The sequence below is a fragment of the Schistocerca piceifrons genome, chromosome 4 (genome assembly GCF_021461385.2).
Source record: "Schistocerca piceifrons isolate TAMUIC-IGC-003096 chromosome 4, iqSchPice1.1, whole genome shotgun sequence".
Taxonomy (NCBI): domain Eukaryota; kingdom Metazoa; phylum Arthropoda; class Insecta; order Orthoptera; family Acrididae; genus Schistocerca; species Schistocerca piceifrons.
In genome coordinates, this window is record NC_060141.1 from 661534886 (window position 1) to 661554911 (window position 20026).

At 38.6% G+C, this 20026-nt stretch overlaps 1 protein-coding gene across 6 annotated transcripts in view; it reads left to right on the forward strand.

Annotated features, from left to right (window-relative positions):
* The window catches only part of LOC124795101 (diphosphomevalonate decarboxylase-like), a 65592-nt gene extending 48475 nt beyond the window's left edge, over window positions 1–17117 (forward strand). For 5 of the 6 annotated variants that reach the window (XM_047258944.1, XM_047258943.1, XM_047258940.1 and 2 more), the window contains 6 exons: window positions 1652–1851; window positions 4351–4473; window positions 4610–4780; window positions 4871–5029; window positions 15271–15444; window positions 16928–17115. In XM_047258944.1, coding sequence (XP_047114900.1) covers window positions 1652–1851; window positions 4351–4473; window positions 4610–4780; window positions 4871–5029; window positions 15271–15423 — 806 coding nt within the window. In that variant the 3' untranslated portion in view covers window positions 15424–15444; window positions 16928–17115. Of the gene's footprint in view, window positions 1–1651; window positions 1852–4350; window positions 4474–4609; window positions 4781–4870; window positions 5030–15270; window positions 15445–16927 lie in introns of all 6 variants that reach the window. The other variant, XM_047258942.1, reaches the window with a different exon arrangement.
* Window positions 17118–20026: the final 2909 nt, after the last annotated feature.

Here is a 20026-nt window from a genome sequence, read left to right on the forward strand (position 1 = left end):
GTTGGCTTCTGTCACCCTATATAGCCAGGGCATGGAGGAATTCAAGCCGATCCAGCTCTGCACATGTGACATGGCAGAGGAAATAGGTCTCTGGCATGGAGGACCTCAGGTGGTGCATGTCCTGCTATCTGTCATCCTTGTTGTGATTGGCACTGTTTGGGGAGGCAAAGCCTTGTACATGTGCAAACATGTGATGCTTCAGTGTCTGAGCAATTCCTTTAGGCGAATCGGGGGTACATGACAGATGTAGCAGAGACAAGTATTAAATTTGCTTAAAGCATACAGGATAGGCAACTCCTTTTTTTGGTCTGAGAACAATTTTTTGCGTCTGAGGAAGAGAGGAAACATGATATGGTACTGCATTATGATGTAGCACCTATTCTGTATAGTGAAGTGTCAGTGACTGGACCAGTGACTTGTTTTGTGAGTTACTTTGTTAGTTCTATGTTCTACAGACCATATTCATGATGAATGTTATGCTGTCAATTGAACAAAAGATTGCAGAGGAAGTTATAAAAATATTTATTTATATGGCTACATGCTATCCGTTTACAGGTTTATAATTGAAAAATTCCTCCATGTTGTAGAAACTTTCAATGAAAAATGACTTTTAATTTGCGCTTTACAACACTTTTGCTGTTTGTCAGACATTTTATTTCTGGGCAAATTAATAAAGAGTATTATAACTGAGTATTTCACTCCTGCCTGTGCCAAAGTTAGATTCACTAGAGGGAAGTGCAAAACATTTTTCCTTATAGTAATGATCTCTGATTCTGCATTACTCTCAAACTGCAAATACATTGTTGACAGCAAATTTCACTCATTTACAAATATGCTGTGAGAGTATTTTTGCTTTTATGCGAAATTTGTGTGCCAGTAGTGAAATTATTTCTGCTTAAAGGATGAAATAAAGCTAGTAATTATTTGTTCCAAGAGACAGCTGAAATTCTTTGGTGGTGATTATTTTCAGGGGGTTGCTAAAGACTTTTAAATAAGATTCTTTTAGCTGAACACAATTGACATTGAAAATATGGCCCAAATATTTAAAAGGAAAAAACAAACTGTCTGGATGATCCAGAATGAAAGCTTAAGGTGGTGCTGTGATCATATCTGTGTTGTGTTGTTAACCTTACATATTTTTAGGCAGTCTGTCATATGGAGATGGAAGACCTAAATTGGCATTGCTGTGAAATATGGAATTTGTACACTTAACTTAACGCTGTGTTTCCAACAGCTTTGCTCACAGCACCAACAAAGTAATATTCTTTTCAGTCCTCATTTTTCAATTTCATTAGAACTGTGTTAACCTCTTCATTGTTGTAGTTTCTGTTGACACAGTTACTTTTTGTTGAGTGTACATGCTGCCATTGATAACAAATATCTCAATCACTGGATGAAATAACACTTAACCTATTCAAAATTTACATACAATCTCATTTGTTTGTAGTATTCCAAATGAGGAAAAATACAAAAAAACAGAGGAAGCTGTCAGATAAGTAGTTAGTTGTTCAGAAATATTTTAGCTATTTAGTAGAGGGAAATGGCAAAATATTTCAATATTTGATTTTGTACCATATTTTTTTTATTAAGAATATGGTATTTGAGATTTTTACATGAGAGGTCAGAATTTTATATGAGTGCTGTTTTTCAGTGTATGCATTATCCAGAATTTATGAGATTGATGGTGACATATCAGCCATAGCACGTCAAGGCTCAGGTAGTGCCTGCCGCAGTGTGCTGGGAGGTTTCGTGCAGTGGAACAAAGGAGACCAAGATGATGGTTCAGATTCATTGGCAACTCAGCTAGCTCCAGCTAATCACTGGCCAGAAATGAGAATTCTAATTCTTGTGGTAAGTCTACACAAACATGATTTTCTTTGAGAAAGTAGTTTGGCTTGGTAGCTTATGGTAAGTCTACACAAATATGATTTTCTTTGAGAAAGTAGTGTGGCTTGGTGGCTCAGTGGTAAAGTTCCACACTACAAATGCAAAGGTCTTGGGTGTGTTTGGTGGTCAGTCGTAAGACGTCTATCTGTCACTTAACAGTTATTTCACCTATTGAAATGTTTGTTGATGTGAGAAATGCCAAGTTCCACAGTGGTTTGTAATCCATGATGAAATGTATGTCCCCATTTAACTGGGTGGGTAAGTCAGTTCAAATGTCAGTGGAAGGAAAGGGAATACTACCACTTCCAACAGGATCCTCCCTAGTAAAGTGCTGAGATGTTCAAAACAATCTTCAGATTGATGACTGCTTTACTTTTTTGAAATTTATTTTTTATAAATATACAACAGGTTTTTCTGACTGCAGTTTGCCATAATCTTGTGATCTCTATTATGAAAGTATAGTCCATCAGTGCAAGAAGGATGCCATGATGGCCAAAAAATTTTTAATCATGAAAAAGAACTTTGGAAAGTTATTCAGGTCTTACAGGACTTCATTTGAGAGATCATATACACAAACTCTGTGGAGGATCCACAACAAAAATTGAAATGAGAGGCAGTTAGCGAATAATGTTATGAAAAATGAGTCAGTATTCTGTTGCAGGTCAGTTTCTCACAAATTTTTGAAAACAATGGAAAGAGTAATTCCTCAAGCCATTGTATAATGTACAGTGAAGGGTATTTCATGCCAATACTTGTGACTTTCTGTTCTGTTTTATCAATGTACGAGGGGCCAGGGGGACCCTGTTCATATGTCTTAGTAGCCATCCTAATCTTTCCTATTGTATTCTCATGTCTCTCACGATATGATGAAGACAATAGAACTGTTGTTCAGTTTTCTGCAAATGACAGTTCTATAAATCTACCCAACAGGGTTTTGCAAGAACAATGCCACATTTCTTCCAAAGATCTCTATTTATGTTCCATGAGCATCTCTGTCAGCCTTTTGCATTGGCTGTACTGACCTCTTATGGTCCTAGGCGAATCTCTGCATTATTTTGGTATCTGCTGTCATGCCTACTGCATAAGGACCTCAAATGCCAGAACCAAATTCTAGAACAGATCATGTTTGTGCCTTACAGGTATACTGCACTTTCCCAGAATACTCCAACAAATCTAAGTTGTCCACTTACCTTCCCTGCTACTGATTTCACATACTCCTCTCAGTCTATTCGTAGATATACAAACAATGCGGCTGACTCCAAAATTTTGCTACTGGTCTTGTAATTGGATACTATTATTTTTTGCGTCTATTTTTTAGCCACATATTGCGCTTGCCCACCTATAAAGAGAGTTGTCATTAGTACATCAAAATGATTGTTCTGCATTTCCTTACAATCATTTAGTGAAAGTAATGTCTGCACACAGTAATACCATAATCAAACAATCTGAGAGAAGCACTGACCTGATAAGCCATTCATGTATACTGAAAGCATTAGCCATCACATTATGCTTCCTTGGGATACATTGATGCTACTTTCATATCTTTTCAACATTTGACACTTGCTCTAATGAACTGGGTTTTATCAATCAAAAATTCTTTAAGCCAATAATATTTGTGCAGCTACTCAATCTGATTATACCTTGGTTATTTCTTGACAGTATAGTGTTGAACACCTCTAAGAAGACAATAGGGGATACTGAATGAATTATGGATGGCATGAATGCTCGTAGGTTTGTTTAATTCATAGGAGAGCATCATAAAAATTTGAAAAATCTGAAATTGCAGGCTCTTGAAGACAGACACAAATTATCCTGTGAAAGCCAACTTACAAAATTTCAAGAACAAGTATTAATGAAGAATCTAGAGATGATCTTCAGCCCCTATACATATTATTCCCATAGGGACTGAGTCCAATTTCAGCATGCGCAGAGGCATTTTAGCAATCATTCACCCCACACTCCATACACAATTGGAACTGAAAGAAATCAAAGTATGTCATACCATGCATGCATTTTCAGAGCATTTATATGAATGTAGAAGATGGAATCTATATCTTTGCCAGTGTATACAATTTGCAAGATATTTTGTGTGGAATCACAAAGATATCAAAGTTATCCACAATATCATCACAACCACAAATGGCTCGATTTGTGAAACAGGCAATAAAATGACACAATAAATATTGTTGAAAGGTGCTTGTCCCCAGCATAGAAGGCAGTGTTATGAAAATTAATCCTTTTTTTTTTTTCAAAAAATGCAGCTTATTTCTGCACTAATGATTTGTATTTTCCAAAAGTCTCAGAATTTTATTCCTTGTCAGACTGGTTGTTGACAGCCACTTCTGCTGCTGCCATCAAAATCCATGTTCTAGAATGGTTTCAAAATGCTTTCTAATTGAAACATTCACCTTAAATATATTCCTCAGTGAAGAGAAATTTAACTGACTAGAAATGTCTGTCCAGGTACATGAAAAACACAAAAAGATAAGCAGCAAGATTGGAATGGAACAGAGTGTGAAAACAAGTGAACTGCTAAAATATCGTGTTTCACACTGTGTCCCACAAAGGATACAAGATATCAAACAGGTATGATACAGTAATGCAAAATATTTACTCTTTTAGTTTGTTTATGCTGTTACAACCATATTTGGAACATTAAAATTTGGTATTTTCATTAGCAACAAGAGAGCACCTAAAAAAATATACCAAATTATTTTTTCAGGCTATATTAAATAAGGACTTTGAGAGATTTGCTGAAATAACAATGAAAGACAGCAATCAGTTTCATGCAGTTTGTCTGGACACATTTCCACCAGCAGTTTACATGAATGATGTTTCACATGCCATAGTTAATTTTGTTCACTGTTACAACAAATTAAAAGGTCACAATGCTGTAAGTACTCATTGTCATTTTTGCTCTGCAGAACACATGACACTCTGTTTAAATGTGTGTAATATTCCTGATTAATGAATTTTCACACAGCTTGCATACACATTTGATGCGGGTCCAAATGCTTGTTTGTATATGAAAGAGCATGATGTCCCAAAAGTTTTGGGTTTACTCAGTGTCATTTTTCCATTTCCTGGAGAAGAAGACAGCTACATTAAAGGAATTTCAATCAACAAGGACACTATTCCACAGGTTTGTGATGGAGATACATTTGGATGTTAGTACTGTTGTGTTTCATGTAGCAACTATTATTGACTTGGTATTATGTCTTTCAAATAAAAGAAGGGTTTGCAGATGTCTCAGATAGTATTAATAGTGTTGTGTTACACGCAACTACATTTAGTTTTCCACTGCTGAAGTAATTCCTCCTATACTGTGGCATGTACAAAATATAACAGGTGTAGCTGAAATAACAGTGATGTCCTGGATGAATCTGTCTCTTACAGTGTTTAGTATGCTAATATGAAAATTCTGGATGTTTCTTCAGATGACTCTGTTATGCAGGACTACACCTCAATAGTGAGAACCTGGGATTGTATCCAAGGCTAACTGGAGACCTAAATTGTTGCAACTCTTTGAGAGTGTTCAAGCTCCTCTCCTAGATATGAATAATTCTTCCACAACATTCTTAATATGTCATCTATTAAATCCTATACAACTGGTCACCTCTACGTCAATAACTGTATACCTTGTAGTGAATCTGAACTAGCTATTATGCTTACTATATTATTAACTAGCTCACTGTCCAGGTTTACGTAGCAACTTTTTATCCTATGTTCTGTTAGACAGTAAAATGAATAAAATCTGTCTATTGTGTTTTAGAGTTTTTAATATATAAACATGGTATACAAATTATAAAGTAAAATCTTTTAGAAATTCAGCATGATTTTAAGTTAATTTAAACTTTGTTAAAATCTGTAGTTGTAGTGTCCATTCCATGGGCAAGAAAAAAATACCTATAAATAGTCACATGAAGGAATCACTGATTGCACAGCATAAAGTTGAAAGTAGGAAAAACATTCCAATATGAAATACATTTGACTGTGTTTGATAGCCTGCCTACCTGACTTGTTGATGACTGTCACAAGTCTCACATAAAATAGATATTTATTAAATTTTAAAGGAAGATCCACCAAAATGAGTGCCACTAGTGTGTAAAAAAAATGTTTCAACCCCCTCGGTCTCCTTTTGAGCTAGTTGCTTCAGTGACATTGCCAAGCACCTTCTTTATGTACAGTCTTGTGCACTTTTAATATTGTGGCAAGTTTAGATTGTGTACTGAAGTAATTAGAAATCTCACTTCATGTAAAAGACAGTTTGGTGGGTGCTGAACAAAATTTTGTTAATTTAATTCCTACTAGACTGTTCTGAAAAAGTTCTGTTCATTTCTTAAAAAAAAAATCCAGAAGGTTCTGCAGAGTTCTAGACACACTTCTCAACCAAACTTTAACTACCTGGAGTTTCCATTATTTCATTTTTGAAAACTTTAGCTTTATTAGCCTATCTACTGAAATTTATGAATGTGACACTAATATTGGTCATTTTCATTTTTGTGTACCTGACACAAGGGAAATTAGTTCTAGGTGGCAAATCAGACCAATACTGTGTTTGACTGACATTGCTCCAAACATTCCAGATTTATACTGAAAAACAGGTACACTATGAGCAGGATGAGCCTGAATGACACCACCAATATTTTTGAAGTTGTTCATAGATATTTTCTGAGTATTACGGTATAATGGAGCTGTGGTCTTCTGTGGCTGTTGGTATAATGTAATCACAACAATGAAAAAGTCTGTAATAGTCAATCACCAAAATAAGTAACATGAAGCACAGATCATCATAACAACCCTCAAGGCGCAGCAGGATTGTGATGTGCTAGTGTGGTTTCGGAAACAAATCAGCGTAGTGTTGTTGTGCTGCTTCTCCGTTGCTTTTAGCGAACTTACACCCTATGTATATCTTGGCCAACTTTTTGTAAATAAACCTACCCATACTCTGGTGCATGATTTGTAATGTACAACTAGCACTGTCAGAAAAACAAAGCTGAGATAAAACTGAGCACAAGCTCAATGGCAAAACCATGAATTCATATACTGTGCATGAATTTTTTTTTCTTCTCCTCCCAGGACCTCTTCATCCTTTCCCATTCTTCTCTCCCACCCATTTTCCAAGATATTCAGCAATCCTCTTCTCTTGTCTGCTCCACTGGTCACACACTATCCTTTTTCTAGTATCCTCCTCTTTCATTGATCTCTGGCATATTGGTCAGCATGTACTTGCTTCTCGCAATTTGGTTCCCGTCCATCCTAGCTCTAATTTCCCTTATTTTATTGTGATGATTGTTTCTCCCTACATAGGTAATGAAATATTTTTCCATTTAGAGGAGAGAGTTAGTGATTGGGGAATACCAGAAAACACTTCTGTATTACTCAGTGACTTTCTGTCAGTTACTATGAACTGTGACCCCTCTGACAAGAAATCACGAAACCAGTCACATAACTGAGATGACATTCCATAAGCAAGCAATTTCATTAAAAGCCACTTGTGTGGTACAGTGTAAAAAGGCTTCTGGAAATCTATAAATACAGAACCAATTTGGAATTCCTTGTCGATAGCACTCAACACTTCGTGTGTATAAAGAGCTAGTTGTGTTTTACAAGAACGATGTCTTCTAAATCTGCGTTGACTGTGTGTGAATAGACCATTCTCTTCTAGTTACATTGTCTTCTAGGTAATTCATAATGTTCAAACATGATATATGCTCCAAAATCCTGCTGCATATCAACATTAATGATATGGGCCTGTAATTTAGTGGATTACTCTTACTCCAAGCCAGTTCCAGAAGTGAGCTTGGTTCAGATGTGGGAAACCACGGGTTCTTATAGGACTTAGAAATATGCCAAAATGACTGTAAGTTTTTCTTCTGTATAAGAATTTTGTAAAATAGAGTGAATACTGTAAATAGAAACATTTAGATAACAAATTGGAGGAGGTTTTATATCAGACTATGTCATAATATGTCATATGGAATGTATGGCTTAGAGGGTTTAGTTCGGTAGGAAACATTGATTACTGGAATAATAAGTAAAGTGTGTATTATGAGACACAATAGTTTGGTAGTTAGTGAATGTGATTTAGTTCCCCAGATGTAAGGTAGAGAACAGCAGATAACAAGGCAGCACAGACCAAGTAGAGCATGGTCCGACAGTCACCATGGGATTAGATTTCCTGCCTGAGCAATACACTGAGACACCACACAGATGCAACACAAGCCATCAGCCCTGATGACATCAGTTTAATTGCTCCAGGGCTTTTGGGATACAGTGAACATAAAAACAGTAAATTTGCCACCGTCTGTAGGTATTGGCTGTTATGGGAGAAGATAGCAAGTACTAGGAAAACTGGTACAAAATTTTTCAAAGGTACATCATGGATACAGGAGAGTAGCTGAAAAGGAGTGTGACACAGATAGTAAGTACATGGTATCGGAGAGTTCAGTGAAGTGGGGCCATTGATCTACTTGTAGATTCTCGTAATGAGAGGTAGTTGGGAATTAAAACATTGAAGTTCATTGTGAAGTGTCGTGAAGAATATGAAGCTGATGTATTATATGTGTTTACTGACATGTTGTGAGAATGAAGTATGTGTTAGGAGTATGTAATGAATTATGTTCCCAGTCAATATGACCGAGTATGTAATAGTAGTAATGCTGCCACTTACTTCCTTCCTTTTGTATATAGTTTCCATCACTTGTTAGGTCATAATGATAAGATAGGAAAAACTGGTAGAAGCCGACCTTGGGGAAGATCAGTTTGGATTCCGTAGAAATGTTGGAACACGTGAGGCAATACTGACCTTACGACTTATCTTAGAAGAAAGATTAAGGAAAGGCAAACCTACATTTCTAGCATTTGTAGACTTAGAGAAAGCTTTTGACAATGTTGACTGGAATACTCTCAAATTCTAAAGGTGGCAGGGGTAAAATACAGGGAGCGAAAGGCTATTTACAATTTGTACAGAAACCAGATGGCAGTTATAAGAGTCGAGGGGCATGAAAGGGAAGCAGTGGTTGGGAAGGGAGTGAGACAGGGTTGTAGCCTCTCCCCAATGTTATTCAATCTGTATATTGAGCAAGCAGTAAAGGAAACAAAAGAAAAATTTGGAGTAGGTATTAAAATCCAGGGAGAAGAAATAAAAACTTTGAGGTTCACCAATGACATTGTAATTCTGTCAGAGACAGCAAAGGACTTGGAAGAGCAGTTGAATGGAATGGACAGTGTCTTGAAAGGAGGATATAAGATGAACATCAACAAAAGCAAAACGAGGATAATGGAATGTAGTCGAATTAAGTCGGGTGATGCTGAGGGAGTTAGATTGGGAAATGAGACACTTAAAGTAGTAAAGGAGTTTTGCTATTTGGGGAGCAAAATTAACTGATGATGGTCGAAGTAGAGAGGATATAAAATGTAGACTGGCAATGGCAAGAAAAGCGTTTCTGAAGAAGAGAAATTTGTTAACATAGAGTATAGATTTGAGTGTCTGGAAGTCGTTTCTGAAAGTATTTGTATGGAGTGTAGCCATGTGTGGAAGTGAAACATGGACGATAAATAGTTTGGACAAGAAGAGAATAGAAGCTTTCGAGATGTGGTGCTACAGAAGAATGTTGAAGATTAGGTGGGTAGATCACGTAACTAATGGGGAGAAGTTTGTGGCACAACTTGACTAGAAGAAGGGATTGGTTGGTAGGACATGTTTTGAGGCATCAAGGGATCACAAATTTAGCATTGGAGGGCAGTGTGGAGGGTAAAAATCGTAGAGGGAGACCAAGAGATGAATACACTAAGCAGATTTAGAAGGATGTAGGTTGCAGTAGGTACTGGGAGATGAAGGAGCTTGCACAGGATGGAGTAGCATGGAGAGCTGCATCAAACCAGTCCCAGAACTGAAGACCGCAACAACAACAACAACAACAACAGGATAGTATGCCTATGCATGTAGATTAACACAAAGAGTGTACAGGTCAAGTGCCTGGTTTCCTGCTGCTAGTACCAGAGAGAATATAATATTGTTTGCGTAAATGGAGAGTATGATTTAATAACATATGAGACTTTTGTTCCAGTTCTGCAGGTATGTCATGTAAAGTAAAATGAAAATGTGATAGATGCAGATTTTAGCATACAAATACTAACATCTACATCAATACTCTGGAAGCCACCTGAAAATGTTTGGTGGAGGGTACTTCTGTTTGACTCTTCCCAGAATATGCTCTCTCAAGGTTCCAATAGCAAACTTCTCCATGATGGACACCGCCTCTCTTGTAGTGTCTGCCACTGGAGTTTGTTGAGCACCTCTGTAATGCTCATGTGCCAACTAAGTGATCCTATGACAAATGGCACCACCCTTTGTTGAATCTTCTCTGTCTCTTCTATAAGTCCTACCTGGTAAGGGTCCCAGACTGAGGAACTATACTCAGACATCTTGTAAGCAACATCTTTTGTGTAAGAGTTACATTACCTGAAGAATTTTCCTATGAGTCTCGGTCTGGCTTCTGATATTCCTACTATTTGTTTTATGTGATCATTCCACTTAAGGTAACTCTGGATAGTTAGTTCAAGACATTTTACAATGGTTACTGATTTGTGCAATTTGTTATCAATAGCATAGTTGTACAGTAGTGTATTTATTTTGCTGCGAAAGCACAATATATCACATTTATTTACATTCAGAATCAACTGCCAGAGCCTGCACCATTCATCAACTGTCTGTAGGTCATTCTCTGATACTGTCTTCTGGCGTTGGCATTTGCTTATAGACAACCACATCATCTGCAAAAATCTTAAACAACTTCCAGCGCTGTCTACTATATAATTTATATATATTGTATATTGATCCTATCACACTTCCTTGGGGTACCCCCCCTCCCAATATCATCTTTACATTTGTTGATTTTGTTCCATTAAGAATGACATTTTGAGTTCTACTTGCAAGGAAGTCTTGAATCCAGTTGCAAATCTGGTCTAATGTTTGGTAAGCTCATATTTTTTTCACTAAAAAGCATTCGAGACAGTATCAAATGCCTGGAGTGTATTAGAAAGTCTTCTTGATTCCCATTCCCCTCGCACAATGTGAAATGATATAGCTCCTAACAGGACAAAGGGCCAAGTGTCACTGTGGGTGAAGTAGAGGACATCAAATGTAAATAGTTGAAACTGAATCAGTGCATATGTTAATGAAACTTTTTAATCTAAATTCAGGGACTGAGGGAAGGAGTTGTACCAGAATAGACACTGCCCTGGACAGAACACCGGGAACTGAGCCTTGACCACTGCTGGTCGACACCCCTGCCAATTAGCAACTCAGCCAAAGCTGCTGCTTCTGCTTGCCAATGACCTGGGATATTGATCAGGCTCCACTGGAAGCTTCTGCAGTTTGACATACTGTTGCATGAGAATGGACAGATGTTGGTCACTGACCCTGTTCCAGGCTTTTCTGTGGCGACATAGAAATGCAGTCTCTTCCGTGAAGTCAGCCGAGTAGGTCATGATCAGCACGGCAGGCCATGCCATCTGTCAGTCATCTCCATGAATTCTACTGACACAGATCCGGAGACACAACATAATAATAAACCAGCTGCCAGTCCTGACCTTGGGCTCCCAACCAATGACTGCAGCCTGGTTGCCTAGATCCTAGCTGCTGTTACTTTGGTGCCACCTTGACAGAATCGGCCACCACCACTGGAGTCTGTCAGCACTCACCGGTGCTCTCCAGCCTCTTGTGCAGGGCTATACTCTGGGCAATGCAGCTACCTGCACCAAGTGAGATAATGTTGCTGCCTTGCCCCGTGCTGCAGCGTGGCCGCAACCAGTGCTTGGCCACCTATTCCAACTTAACTCTTGGTGTGCTGACTGTGCCAATGCAGCACCCTGGCGTCTTAGCTGTGCCTGTACACCACACATGGCATCTACCACACCTGTTGCTACAATCTTAATATTATGAGCCAACACTAAACTGCACCACAGGTGAGGGCACACCCGAATGGCTGTCTAAGTTGAATGAATTAATAAAGAATTGTTTATGTTCACCATCTGTTTCTCTACAGCTGCCCAAAATGTCACCCCCTTCTCTCCAGCCATCAACAAGAACCCAGGAAGCCCCCAATGGTGGTTGAGCCCATCCTGACAAATAATAAGATGGCTCACATCTACCAGCAGTGGTCATCCTCACCCCCAATCTCCCACAGTACCATTTGAATCTCCATCAACGGACATGGTGAGTTTTTCTGTGTGGACACAGTAAGCTGATTGTGCTCCCTGTGTGGGCTTTTGTTCATTTTTAATTCCTGTGTTCAGTTACATTTTATTGATTTGTCTTGACCTATAGCAAGAAATTTCTGAGCCAGGTTATTTTGTTAATCATGAGGGAATCGATCTTTTATGGTATGTAACAGGCTACCTCTAATTTCAAATGTTTTGTCATGGTGAATATATCTAATATGTATACCAGATATGTCTGTCTGCTGGTCTGTAGCATTCCCCTGTCAATCTGAATTAGTAAGTTTTCATTAAGCTAACAGAACCTCTGTTAGACATGAGAAAGCCCAATTTTACCACAGTCAAGTGAACAGACAATTGGCAGGTAATGGTGATGATACAGCAAATAGGGAATCAACAGAAGACAGTTAATTCCCTTCATTTCAAACCACATCATGTCCACTCCTGTTCAACAGCTGCAGTATTCATCCTTTCCAAATGTCTTAGCTTTTGCCCCATTTTGAGATTCAGTCATGCTGGGCTTGTTAAAGATCTCCTCTCCTTCTCCCTGCACCCTGGAGTGGAAGCATTTTTTCGTCACTTAACCCACCAATCAGATCCAGTTTAAAACCACTGTTGATCCCAGCCTGACTCAGAGTACTCCTACATCCATTGACTCTAAATTACCCTCTCTTAACTTTTCAGAATTTCCTGGCCTCAGACCTTGCCTCACCATCATCCCCCAAATCCCTCAACATGGAAATGAATCCTCACATTCACAGAAAGGACTGCAATCGATGACCTACAAACTGATCTCAGCCTTCTAATCATAGCTGCCAACAAACAGCCACTGTGTTGATGAACAGCAGCGATTATCTGGTGAAAGATCTCTGCCAGCTGTCAGGCAAGTCCACGTACAAGACCTCCCACAGTGACCTGATTCTAAAAATCCAGCAGGATCTTTTGTCCTCTCTAAAATCCCTAAGTCCATCCCTGAATTTCTTCCCTGAGTCTGTCACCTCACCTGAATTGCTCCCTGCACTCCTAACTTCTACATACCCAACCACACAGTATGCTCCATTGGGAAAATCTCTGTCCTTGTGGATCAACACTACCTTTCACAATGCCTGACTGCCTCCAAACCTACAACCTCTTTCCTGGTCACCATAACCAACTATATCCTCAGGCATAATTACCTCTCTTTTAAAGGCATTACCTGCAAACAAACCGGTGTTACAGCAGTGGGCATTAATGTAAGCTAACCTCTTCATTGATGACATTTTCATGTTCTGGACCAAGGGTAAGGGCACCCTATCCATATTGCTTCACAACCTCAACAACTTTTTCCCCATGCACTTCAACTGGTCTCCTGTCCAACAAGCCACCTTCCTGAAGTTGACTTCCATCTCAAATATGGCTACATCCTTAGCTCCGTTCACATCAACCCTATTACCCATCAAAAATACCTCAATCTCGACTTCTGCCATCCTTTCCACATCAACAAGTTCCTTCCATGCAGCTTAGACACCAGTGGTCATCACATATGTAGTGACAAGCCTTCCCTCTCCAAATATTCCAAGAGTCTCACTGAGGTCTTTGCAGACCAAAATTACCCTCCCAACCTTGTCCAGAAACATATCTCTTGTGCCTTTTATCACAGTCACCCCCCCCCCCCCTCCCCCTTCATAACCACAATCTGGCCACAAAGAAACACTCTTTTCAGACTGGACCAACTGAATAGGTTTCTCCATCAGTGTATCGACTATCTCTCATCCTGACCTGAAATGAGGAACATCCTCCCCTCCCATCCCCCAACAGTATTCTGCTGCCTACACAACCAAAGCAATATATTTGTCCATCCCTACGCCATCCCTGCTACAAACCCTTTATCTCATGTCTCATATCCCTGCAAGATGCCTAGATGCAAGACTGGTCCCATACATCCTAATACTACCACCCACTCAAGTCCTGTCACTGGCATCTCTTACCCTGTCAATCACTTTAACAACTGCTTCACAGCCTATGCCATCTGGCTTCTTTGCACTAAAGCCAGCTGTTCTGAATTGTGCAGGTGGGAACTCTCTTTACAATATAACTTTTGTTTTCATAACCCTCCTGGCCTCAACCTTTGCTGGTCCCAGTCCTCCATTTGTCTGTCCCCTTCCCTGCTCTTATAACAGTACACACATGTTCTATCCCAGCAATGTACCTGCAAGTCCTTCCTTTCCTCTTCTCTGCTTCTCCCCCCTCTGTCCCAGCAGTACAGCCTATCGATGCAGTACCCAGCACCCCTGTCCTGTCCTTAACCATGTCCATGCATGCTCCCACAGGCAGTACTAGCATCTCCCCCACCCCTATCATGCTATCCCTCCCCCTCCCCATCCCATACTTCCTCCCTACCCCCACCACCCACTCCAGCTGGTTAATGCTCCGACACTGTCTCAGGCTGGCCTTAGTGCCCAGAGACAGAATGCTTGTGAGTGTGAATGTGTTAGAGTTCTCCTTCTGAAGAAGTACTTTGTCCAAAAGCTTAAATATTTCTAGCATTCCTTTCATTGCATCTGTCTTCTTTCCATATTGTTGTTATTCTGTCCTGGACTTTCCATTGCTCAGTAACGAATGCTCTTGTATTCACTGACAGTCTCAACTATGGACTGAACTAAGTGCAAGATTCATTCTCGTTTTGTGGCTGGCTGTTGTAATGCAGTCTCAAGTGGTTTGTTTCCAAGAATGGTGCAAGTAAGTTCAACTTAAGTTGTAAATTTTGACAAACTCTCATAATGTTTGTGAAGAGGTTGTCAGTTTTAAATTTGAAACACAGTTTAGACATTTACATCGAAAATGCGCAGACAATATATGTTTGTAAGAAAGTGTCCATATTTCTTCTCTGGTTATTTGAGAACCATTATTATTTAATATAATGGGGATCAACTTGATATACTATGCACAAAATTATTAAAATTGGAGCAATGGCTCAGAAAGGGAGGTTTGGCTAATAGACATTTTGATCAGATTAATTAATTGCCTGAATTTTATTTCAAAATGATTACTTGGAGATTTTCTTTTTTCACACAAATATGTAATGTTCATTACATTCTTTGGAAGAAACCAAGTTTCCATTGTGTTATTTCTGCTATGTTTAACTAAATCGGCTTAGATTAATATCACCGAATATTTCAGGAAACGCAAGCCGCTTTTGGTATGGAACAACAAATTGAAGGGTCATTAAAATATATAATCCACACACGTCTTGGAAATGGACCAAAGAAACTGGAGAGTCAGAATGAGCATCTCTTGACAGAGTCTGGAGTACCAAAGAACCTGGTCGTATGAAGAAACAATGAAGGAATCAAAGTATGATTAAATATGAGATACGAATCTACAACTGATAGTACTATCTGTTGTACTGTTATTTCTAAGCTCAGGAAACAAAGCATTATGTAAATTACCTCAAACCTTCTATATACTGATTCAAAAGTGACAGCCATGGCACATTTTAGCGCTGGTATAAATTTTAAATGTATTTCACTTTGTTATCATATGAAGTCACAGTTTACACTCAAGCTTCCTCCTGATTAGAGCTCTTTATGTATTCTCATATCCTTATTTCTATTGAATGATCAACTGGAAAAGGAAAGGATACAAATTTTCTCTCATTCTGTGGGATGATTCTGTTCCACAGTGGATAAATAGTCCCCATAACTCAAGGGTGTGTGTGTGTGTGTGTGTGTGGGCGCGCGCGCGCGCTATCTTTCATTTTGTCCAGCATTTGAGATTTTTCTGGTAATGTCTGAATTTTGGCCTCATCCCAGGTTATTTAGAGCTTCATTAAACTGATGAGATGTAACATGTTTAACTTAATGTTTGCGGTTGGGGGGGGGGGGGGGGGGGGGCAGGGGCATAATTTTTCTGAATCTGTAATTAATTATTTCTAACTGCAATCACATTAATAATTTCAGTTCAAATCCAGGTATTCTCAGAATGCAATTGTCGTTTATTTGTGTAACATAGTGCCTGGTATGATTTTTGTGTGTGTGATGACATGCAGGATGTGTATGATCTTTTACCATGTTAATTATTAGATTTCCATTCTGTCAGTGTATTCAGTTATGACACCTAATTACCCTCCATCTTTGCAATTATTTAGGTTGTATATCTGTCAGGCCATCACACCACAAGGAAAATAATATGTACCTACTAGCAAATGAGGTTTGTAACTTTCTCCTTGGAAATTAGCCATAGCTACAAATATAAATGCTGGAAATAATATAATTAGGTCATCATAGTATTTTATTTATGTCATGGATAACAACAGAACTGGATTACGATATGTCAGTAGCAGTTCATTCACAGATGTTGTAACAAAACTTTTTATTCTGAACAGTTGTCTGCTCTGATATCTGAATATGGCTTCCTATCCATATATTTTCAGTGCAACATGATTTCTTGTCAAAATTCTGTTGTATCTTGTATTTCTTGTGTGTGTCTGCATAGTTCTTTATGTTTATAAATAACAACTTAGGGATATTTTCAATCAAACCATCACATCTTTCACTGAGCATTACTTTAACCAGATATGGGGACTCTTCAGCTATTGAATTCAGTTCAGAGTTAAATAAAACTTGTAATCTCCAGTTCTGTGGCCCCACTGTTTTATTGATTTAAAAAGGCAATATATTTGCAAAATTTTGTAATGCTGAACAATTTGGATCTAATTTGTTTACATCCCAAATACATATTTTTCAGTATGCGGTGCCATTGTGACAACAATTCTTTAAGATAATGTTTTTTCCTGTTTTAGCATATCTGGTTTATCGGATTTTATTTTACTTTTCAGATGCCACTCGAGATTATTTGTGTTAAACAATACTTTCAACAAGAGCAGTACTGTTTAATAACTTTTGAATGGAAATTGTGGTGCAAAACACACTACTAAACATGGCCTTAAATGAATATAGTGATAAGAGTTTGGTTGACAGTGAGTTTAAATAGCACCAAAAAAAAAAAAAAAAAAAAGGAAGCACATCTTTAATGAACTTATGTACTATCATTGCATCAATAAATGTTTCTAAACAATTATAACAATTCTACTTATTGTGTTCTGAGCACTCATAAAATAATTTGTTGTGTTTTCACTTTCATGTGTTCACTTTATTATGAGTATTACAATATGCACTCTGATTGAACAGTTACCTCATTGCCATCTTCATACAACATAGGCCACAGATACCTTACATTATACTTCTTATTCTGGTTACCAACTCTTCAATGCTTTTAACATGACCCCTTAAAATACAATGTTTTTTGTCATTAAATCTAAAGCATAAGTTTTGCATTTTTACTCACTCTCTTAATAAACAGTTACCACTCAATTTTTTCTAAAAAAAGAAGTTATGATAATTGACTTATAATAGCATTTCTACATTTCTCTAACGTAGAACTTTGAAGAGCTTTGCTAAGTATGTCTACGGAGTGTTCATCTGTATTGCAATACTTTATCCCAGACAAATCTTCTCTGTGTTGCTCAGTAACATAGAGCAATTTCAAATGTATGTTCATTTCATCTATATGTTCTGATTTGATCAGCTGGGTAACACTTTATCTTCATGGAGAATGGTCTTCATTTCTCTTGTGGAGAGCTCTTGTAGTAGAGTCTTGACATGTTTTATTTCTTAGGTGCATTCTGCTCGAGTTGATGAAGTAATTATTACATTTTGTTTTTTGTAATACCAAATAATGTAAGCACCACCATAAAGAATAATATAAGCATTTGTACTCTTCCTGTCTCTTACATTTGTGCACAATCAGCATTACAGTAGACATTTAAATGAACAATGTCATTTTTCTTCTTACAGAAAAGACCATAATTCTTGAAATCCTGTAGATATCTCAGAGTGCTTTTGATGTTTTGGCAATACCTTTCTGTTTGGTCTTCTGTGAAGGAGATCTCATAATTGAGTGCGAATCCACAATCTTGTCTAGTTTTACAGGATCAATACAGAAACTTTCCTATGGCTTCACAATAAGGAAATTTAATGTGTTCACCCTTAATTTCAGGGCTGCCACAAGTTCTGGGAATCAGGGAATTTCAAATGTCTCACACAAATTTAAAAAAAAGAGAGAAAGAAAGACTGGAAAATCTAATTTTTGGATTATCTCACCCAGAAAGTTATAAATCGTGTGTGGGAGGACGAACAAAAACTTGCTGTTAATTCAGGGTTAACTTGCGAATAAGCACAGAAACCCTGTAACTAAAATGGCTTTTATTTACACAAGTTACCTGTTCACTTACGCTCCAGATCACAGATCCTGTAATGGAGACAATAATTTGCTGCTCATTCAAATTTAGAGTTGAAAACATGTCCAGGAATACAGACGTTGTTGCATTTTTTTGTCAACTTACCCTTCAGATCTCAAAATTTATCAGGGAAAAATGCAAAAACGGTGTCTGGAATACAGGGAATTTCACTTCGGTAAACTTGTGATAATGCTGGATTACTTGTCTTTGGCACTGGAACTAAAGGAGTCTTCGGCCAGGCCTTACAGACAATCATATTGAATTTTTCCAGTACTTTGCTCACATACTTTTTTTGATGAAGAAATATTCTATCCATTATTTGTATCCCATGTACATATCTGGATTCTCTACCACAGACATTTCAAAATTCTCCATAAGTCTTTTCAGCAGTTTTCAGTTTTCTCCGATTCTTTTCCTACTACACTGAAAAAAATGACAACGCACCATAAAGGAATTATCTGAATGGAACAGAAATCAGTAGATGAGACGTACATGTACAGACAAACAAATGATTATACTTCCTGATTTCAATTTTGGGAAAAAAATAGGACTATTTATGTGAGAAAAGAGCTTGACAAACTAAGTAAGTCAATAATGTATTGGTCCATCTCTGGCAATTATTCGATCTGGCATTGATTGGAAATTTGTGGTAAGGTCTTATTGGACCAAGCTGCTGAGGTCGTCAGTCCCTAAGCTTACACACTATTTAATCTAACTTAAGCTAACTTACGCTAAGGATGACACACACACCCATACCCGAGGGAGGACTTGAACCTCCGAGGGGGGGGAGCCGTGTGGACCATGACAAGATGTCTCAGACCGTGTGGCTACCCTGTGCGGTTGGCATTGATTGACAGAGTTGTTGGATGTCCTCCTGAGGGATATTGTGCCAAATCTTGTCCTTTTGGCATGTCAGATCGTCAAAATCTGAATCTGTTTGGAGGACCCCACCCCTTGCTGGCTGTGGCAGGGTTTGGCAATCACAAAGACAAGATTAGAAGCTCCTGCTGTGTGCAGATGGGCACCATCCTGCTGAAGTGTAATACCAGGAGGGCTTGCCATGACGGGCAACAAAATGGCGCTAGAGTCTTGTTGATGTACCACTGTGCAGTAAGGGTGCTGCAGATGATAATCAGAGGAGTGCTCTATGAAAAGAAATGTCACCTCCCCCCCCCCCCCCCCCCTCCCACCCCCCCCCCCCCCCCAATTAGTCCTGGTTATCAGGCTGCATGGCAGGCAACAGCCAGATTAGTATCCCACAGCTGCCCCCCCCCCCCCCCCATTTTTTTTCTTTTTAGGGGTGGAGCCCCTCCATGCCTACACCAAATTGGTGATCATCTCAAAAGATCTGCTGTTACCTTGGTAATTGTTAGTTACTAATCAACAACTTTATGAGATGTGGAGCTGTGGTGTTATCCATACATCTGGGTAGGGTTACTCGCTAATACAGTTGCATCGAGGAGATAGATAGTGGATGAAAAGTGGGGGTTTTAGGGCACTCAACTACTTTCCTGCAAGGTAGATGGCAGAGACAGGACAACATGAGATTGATTAAAACAGGGACACGACAATAAAACATGGCGCACAGTCAATGCATGACCACAAGGGCACTGCGGGGCGGGGTCACCAGACAGCAGG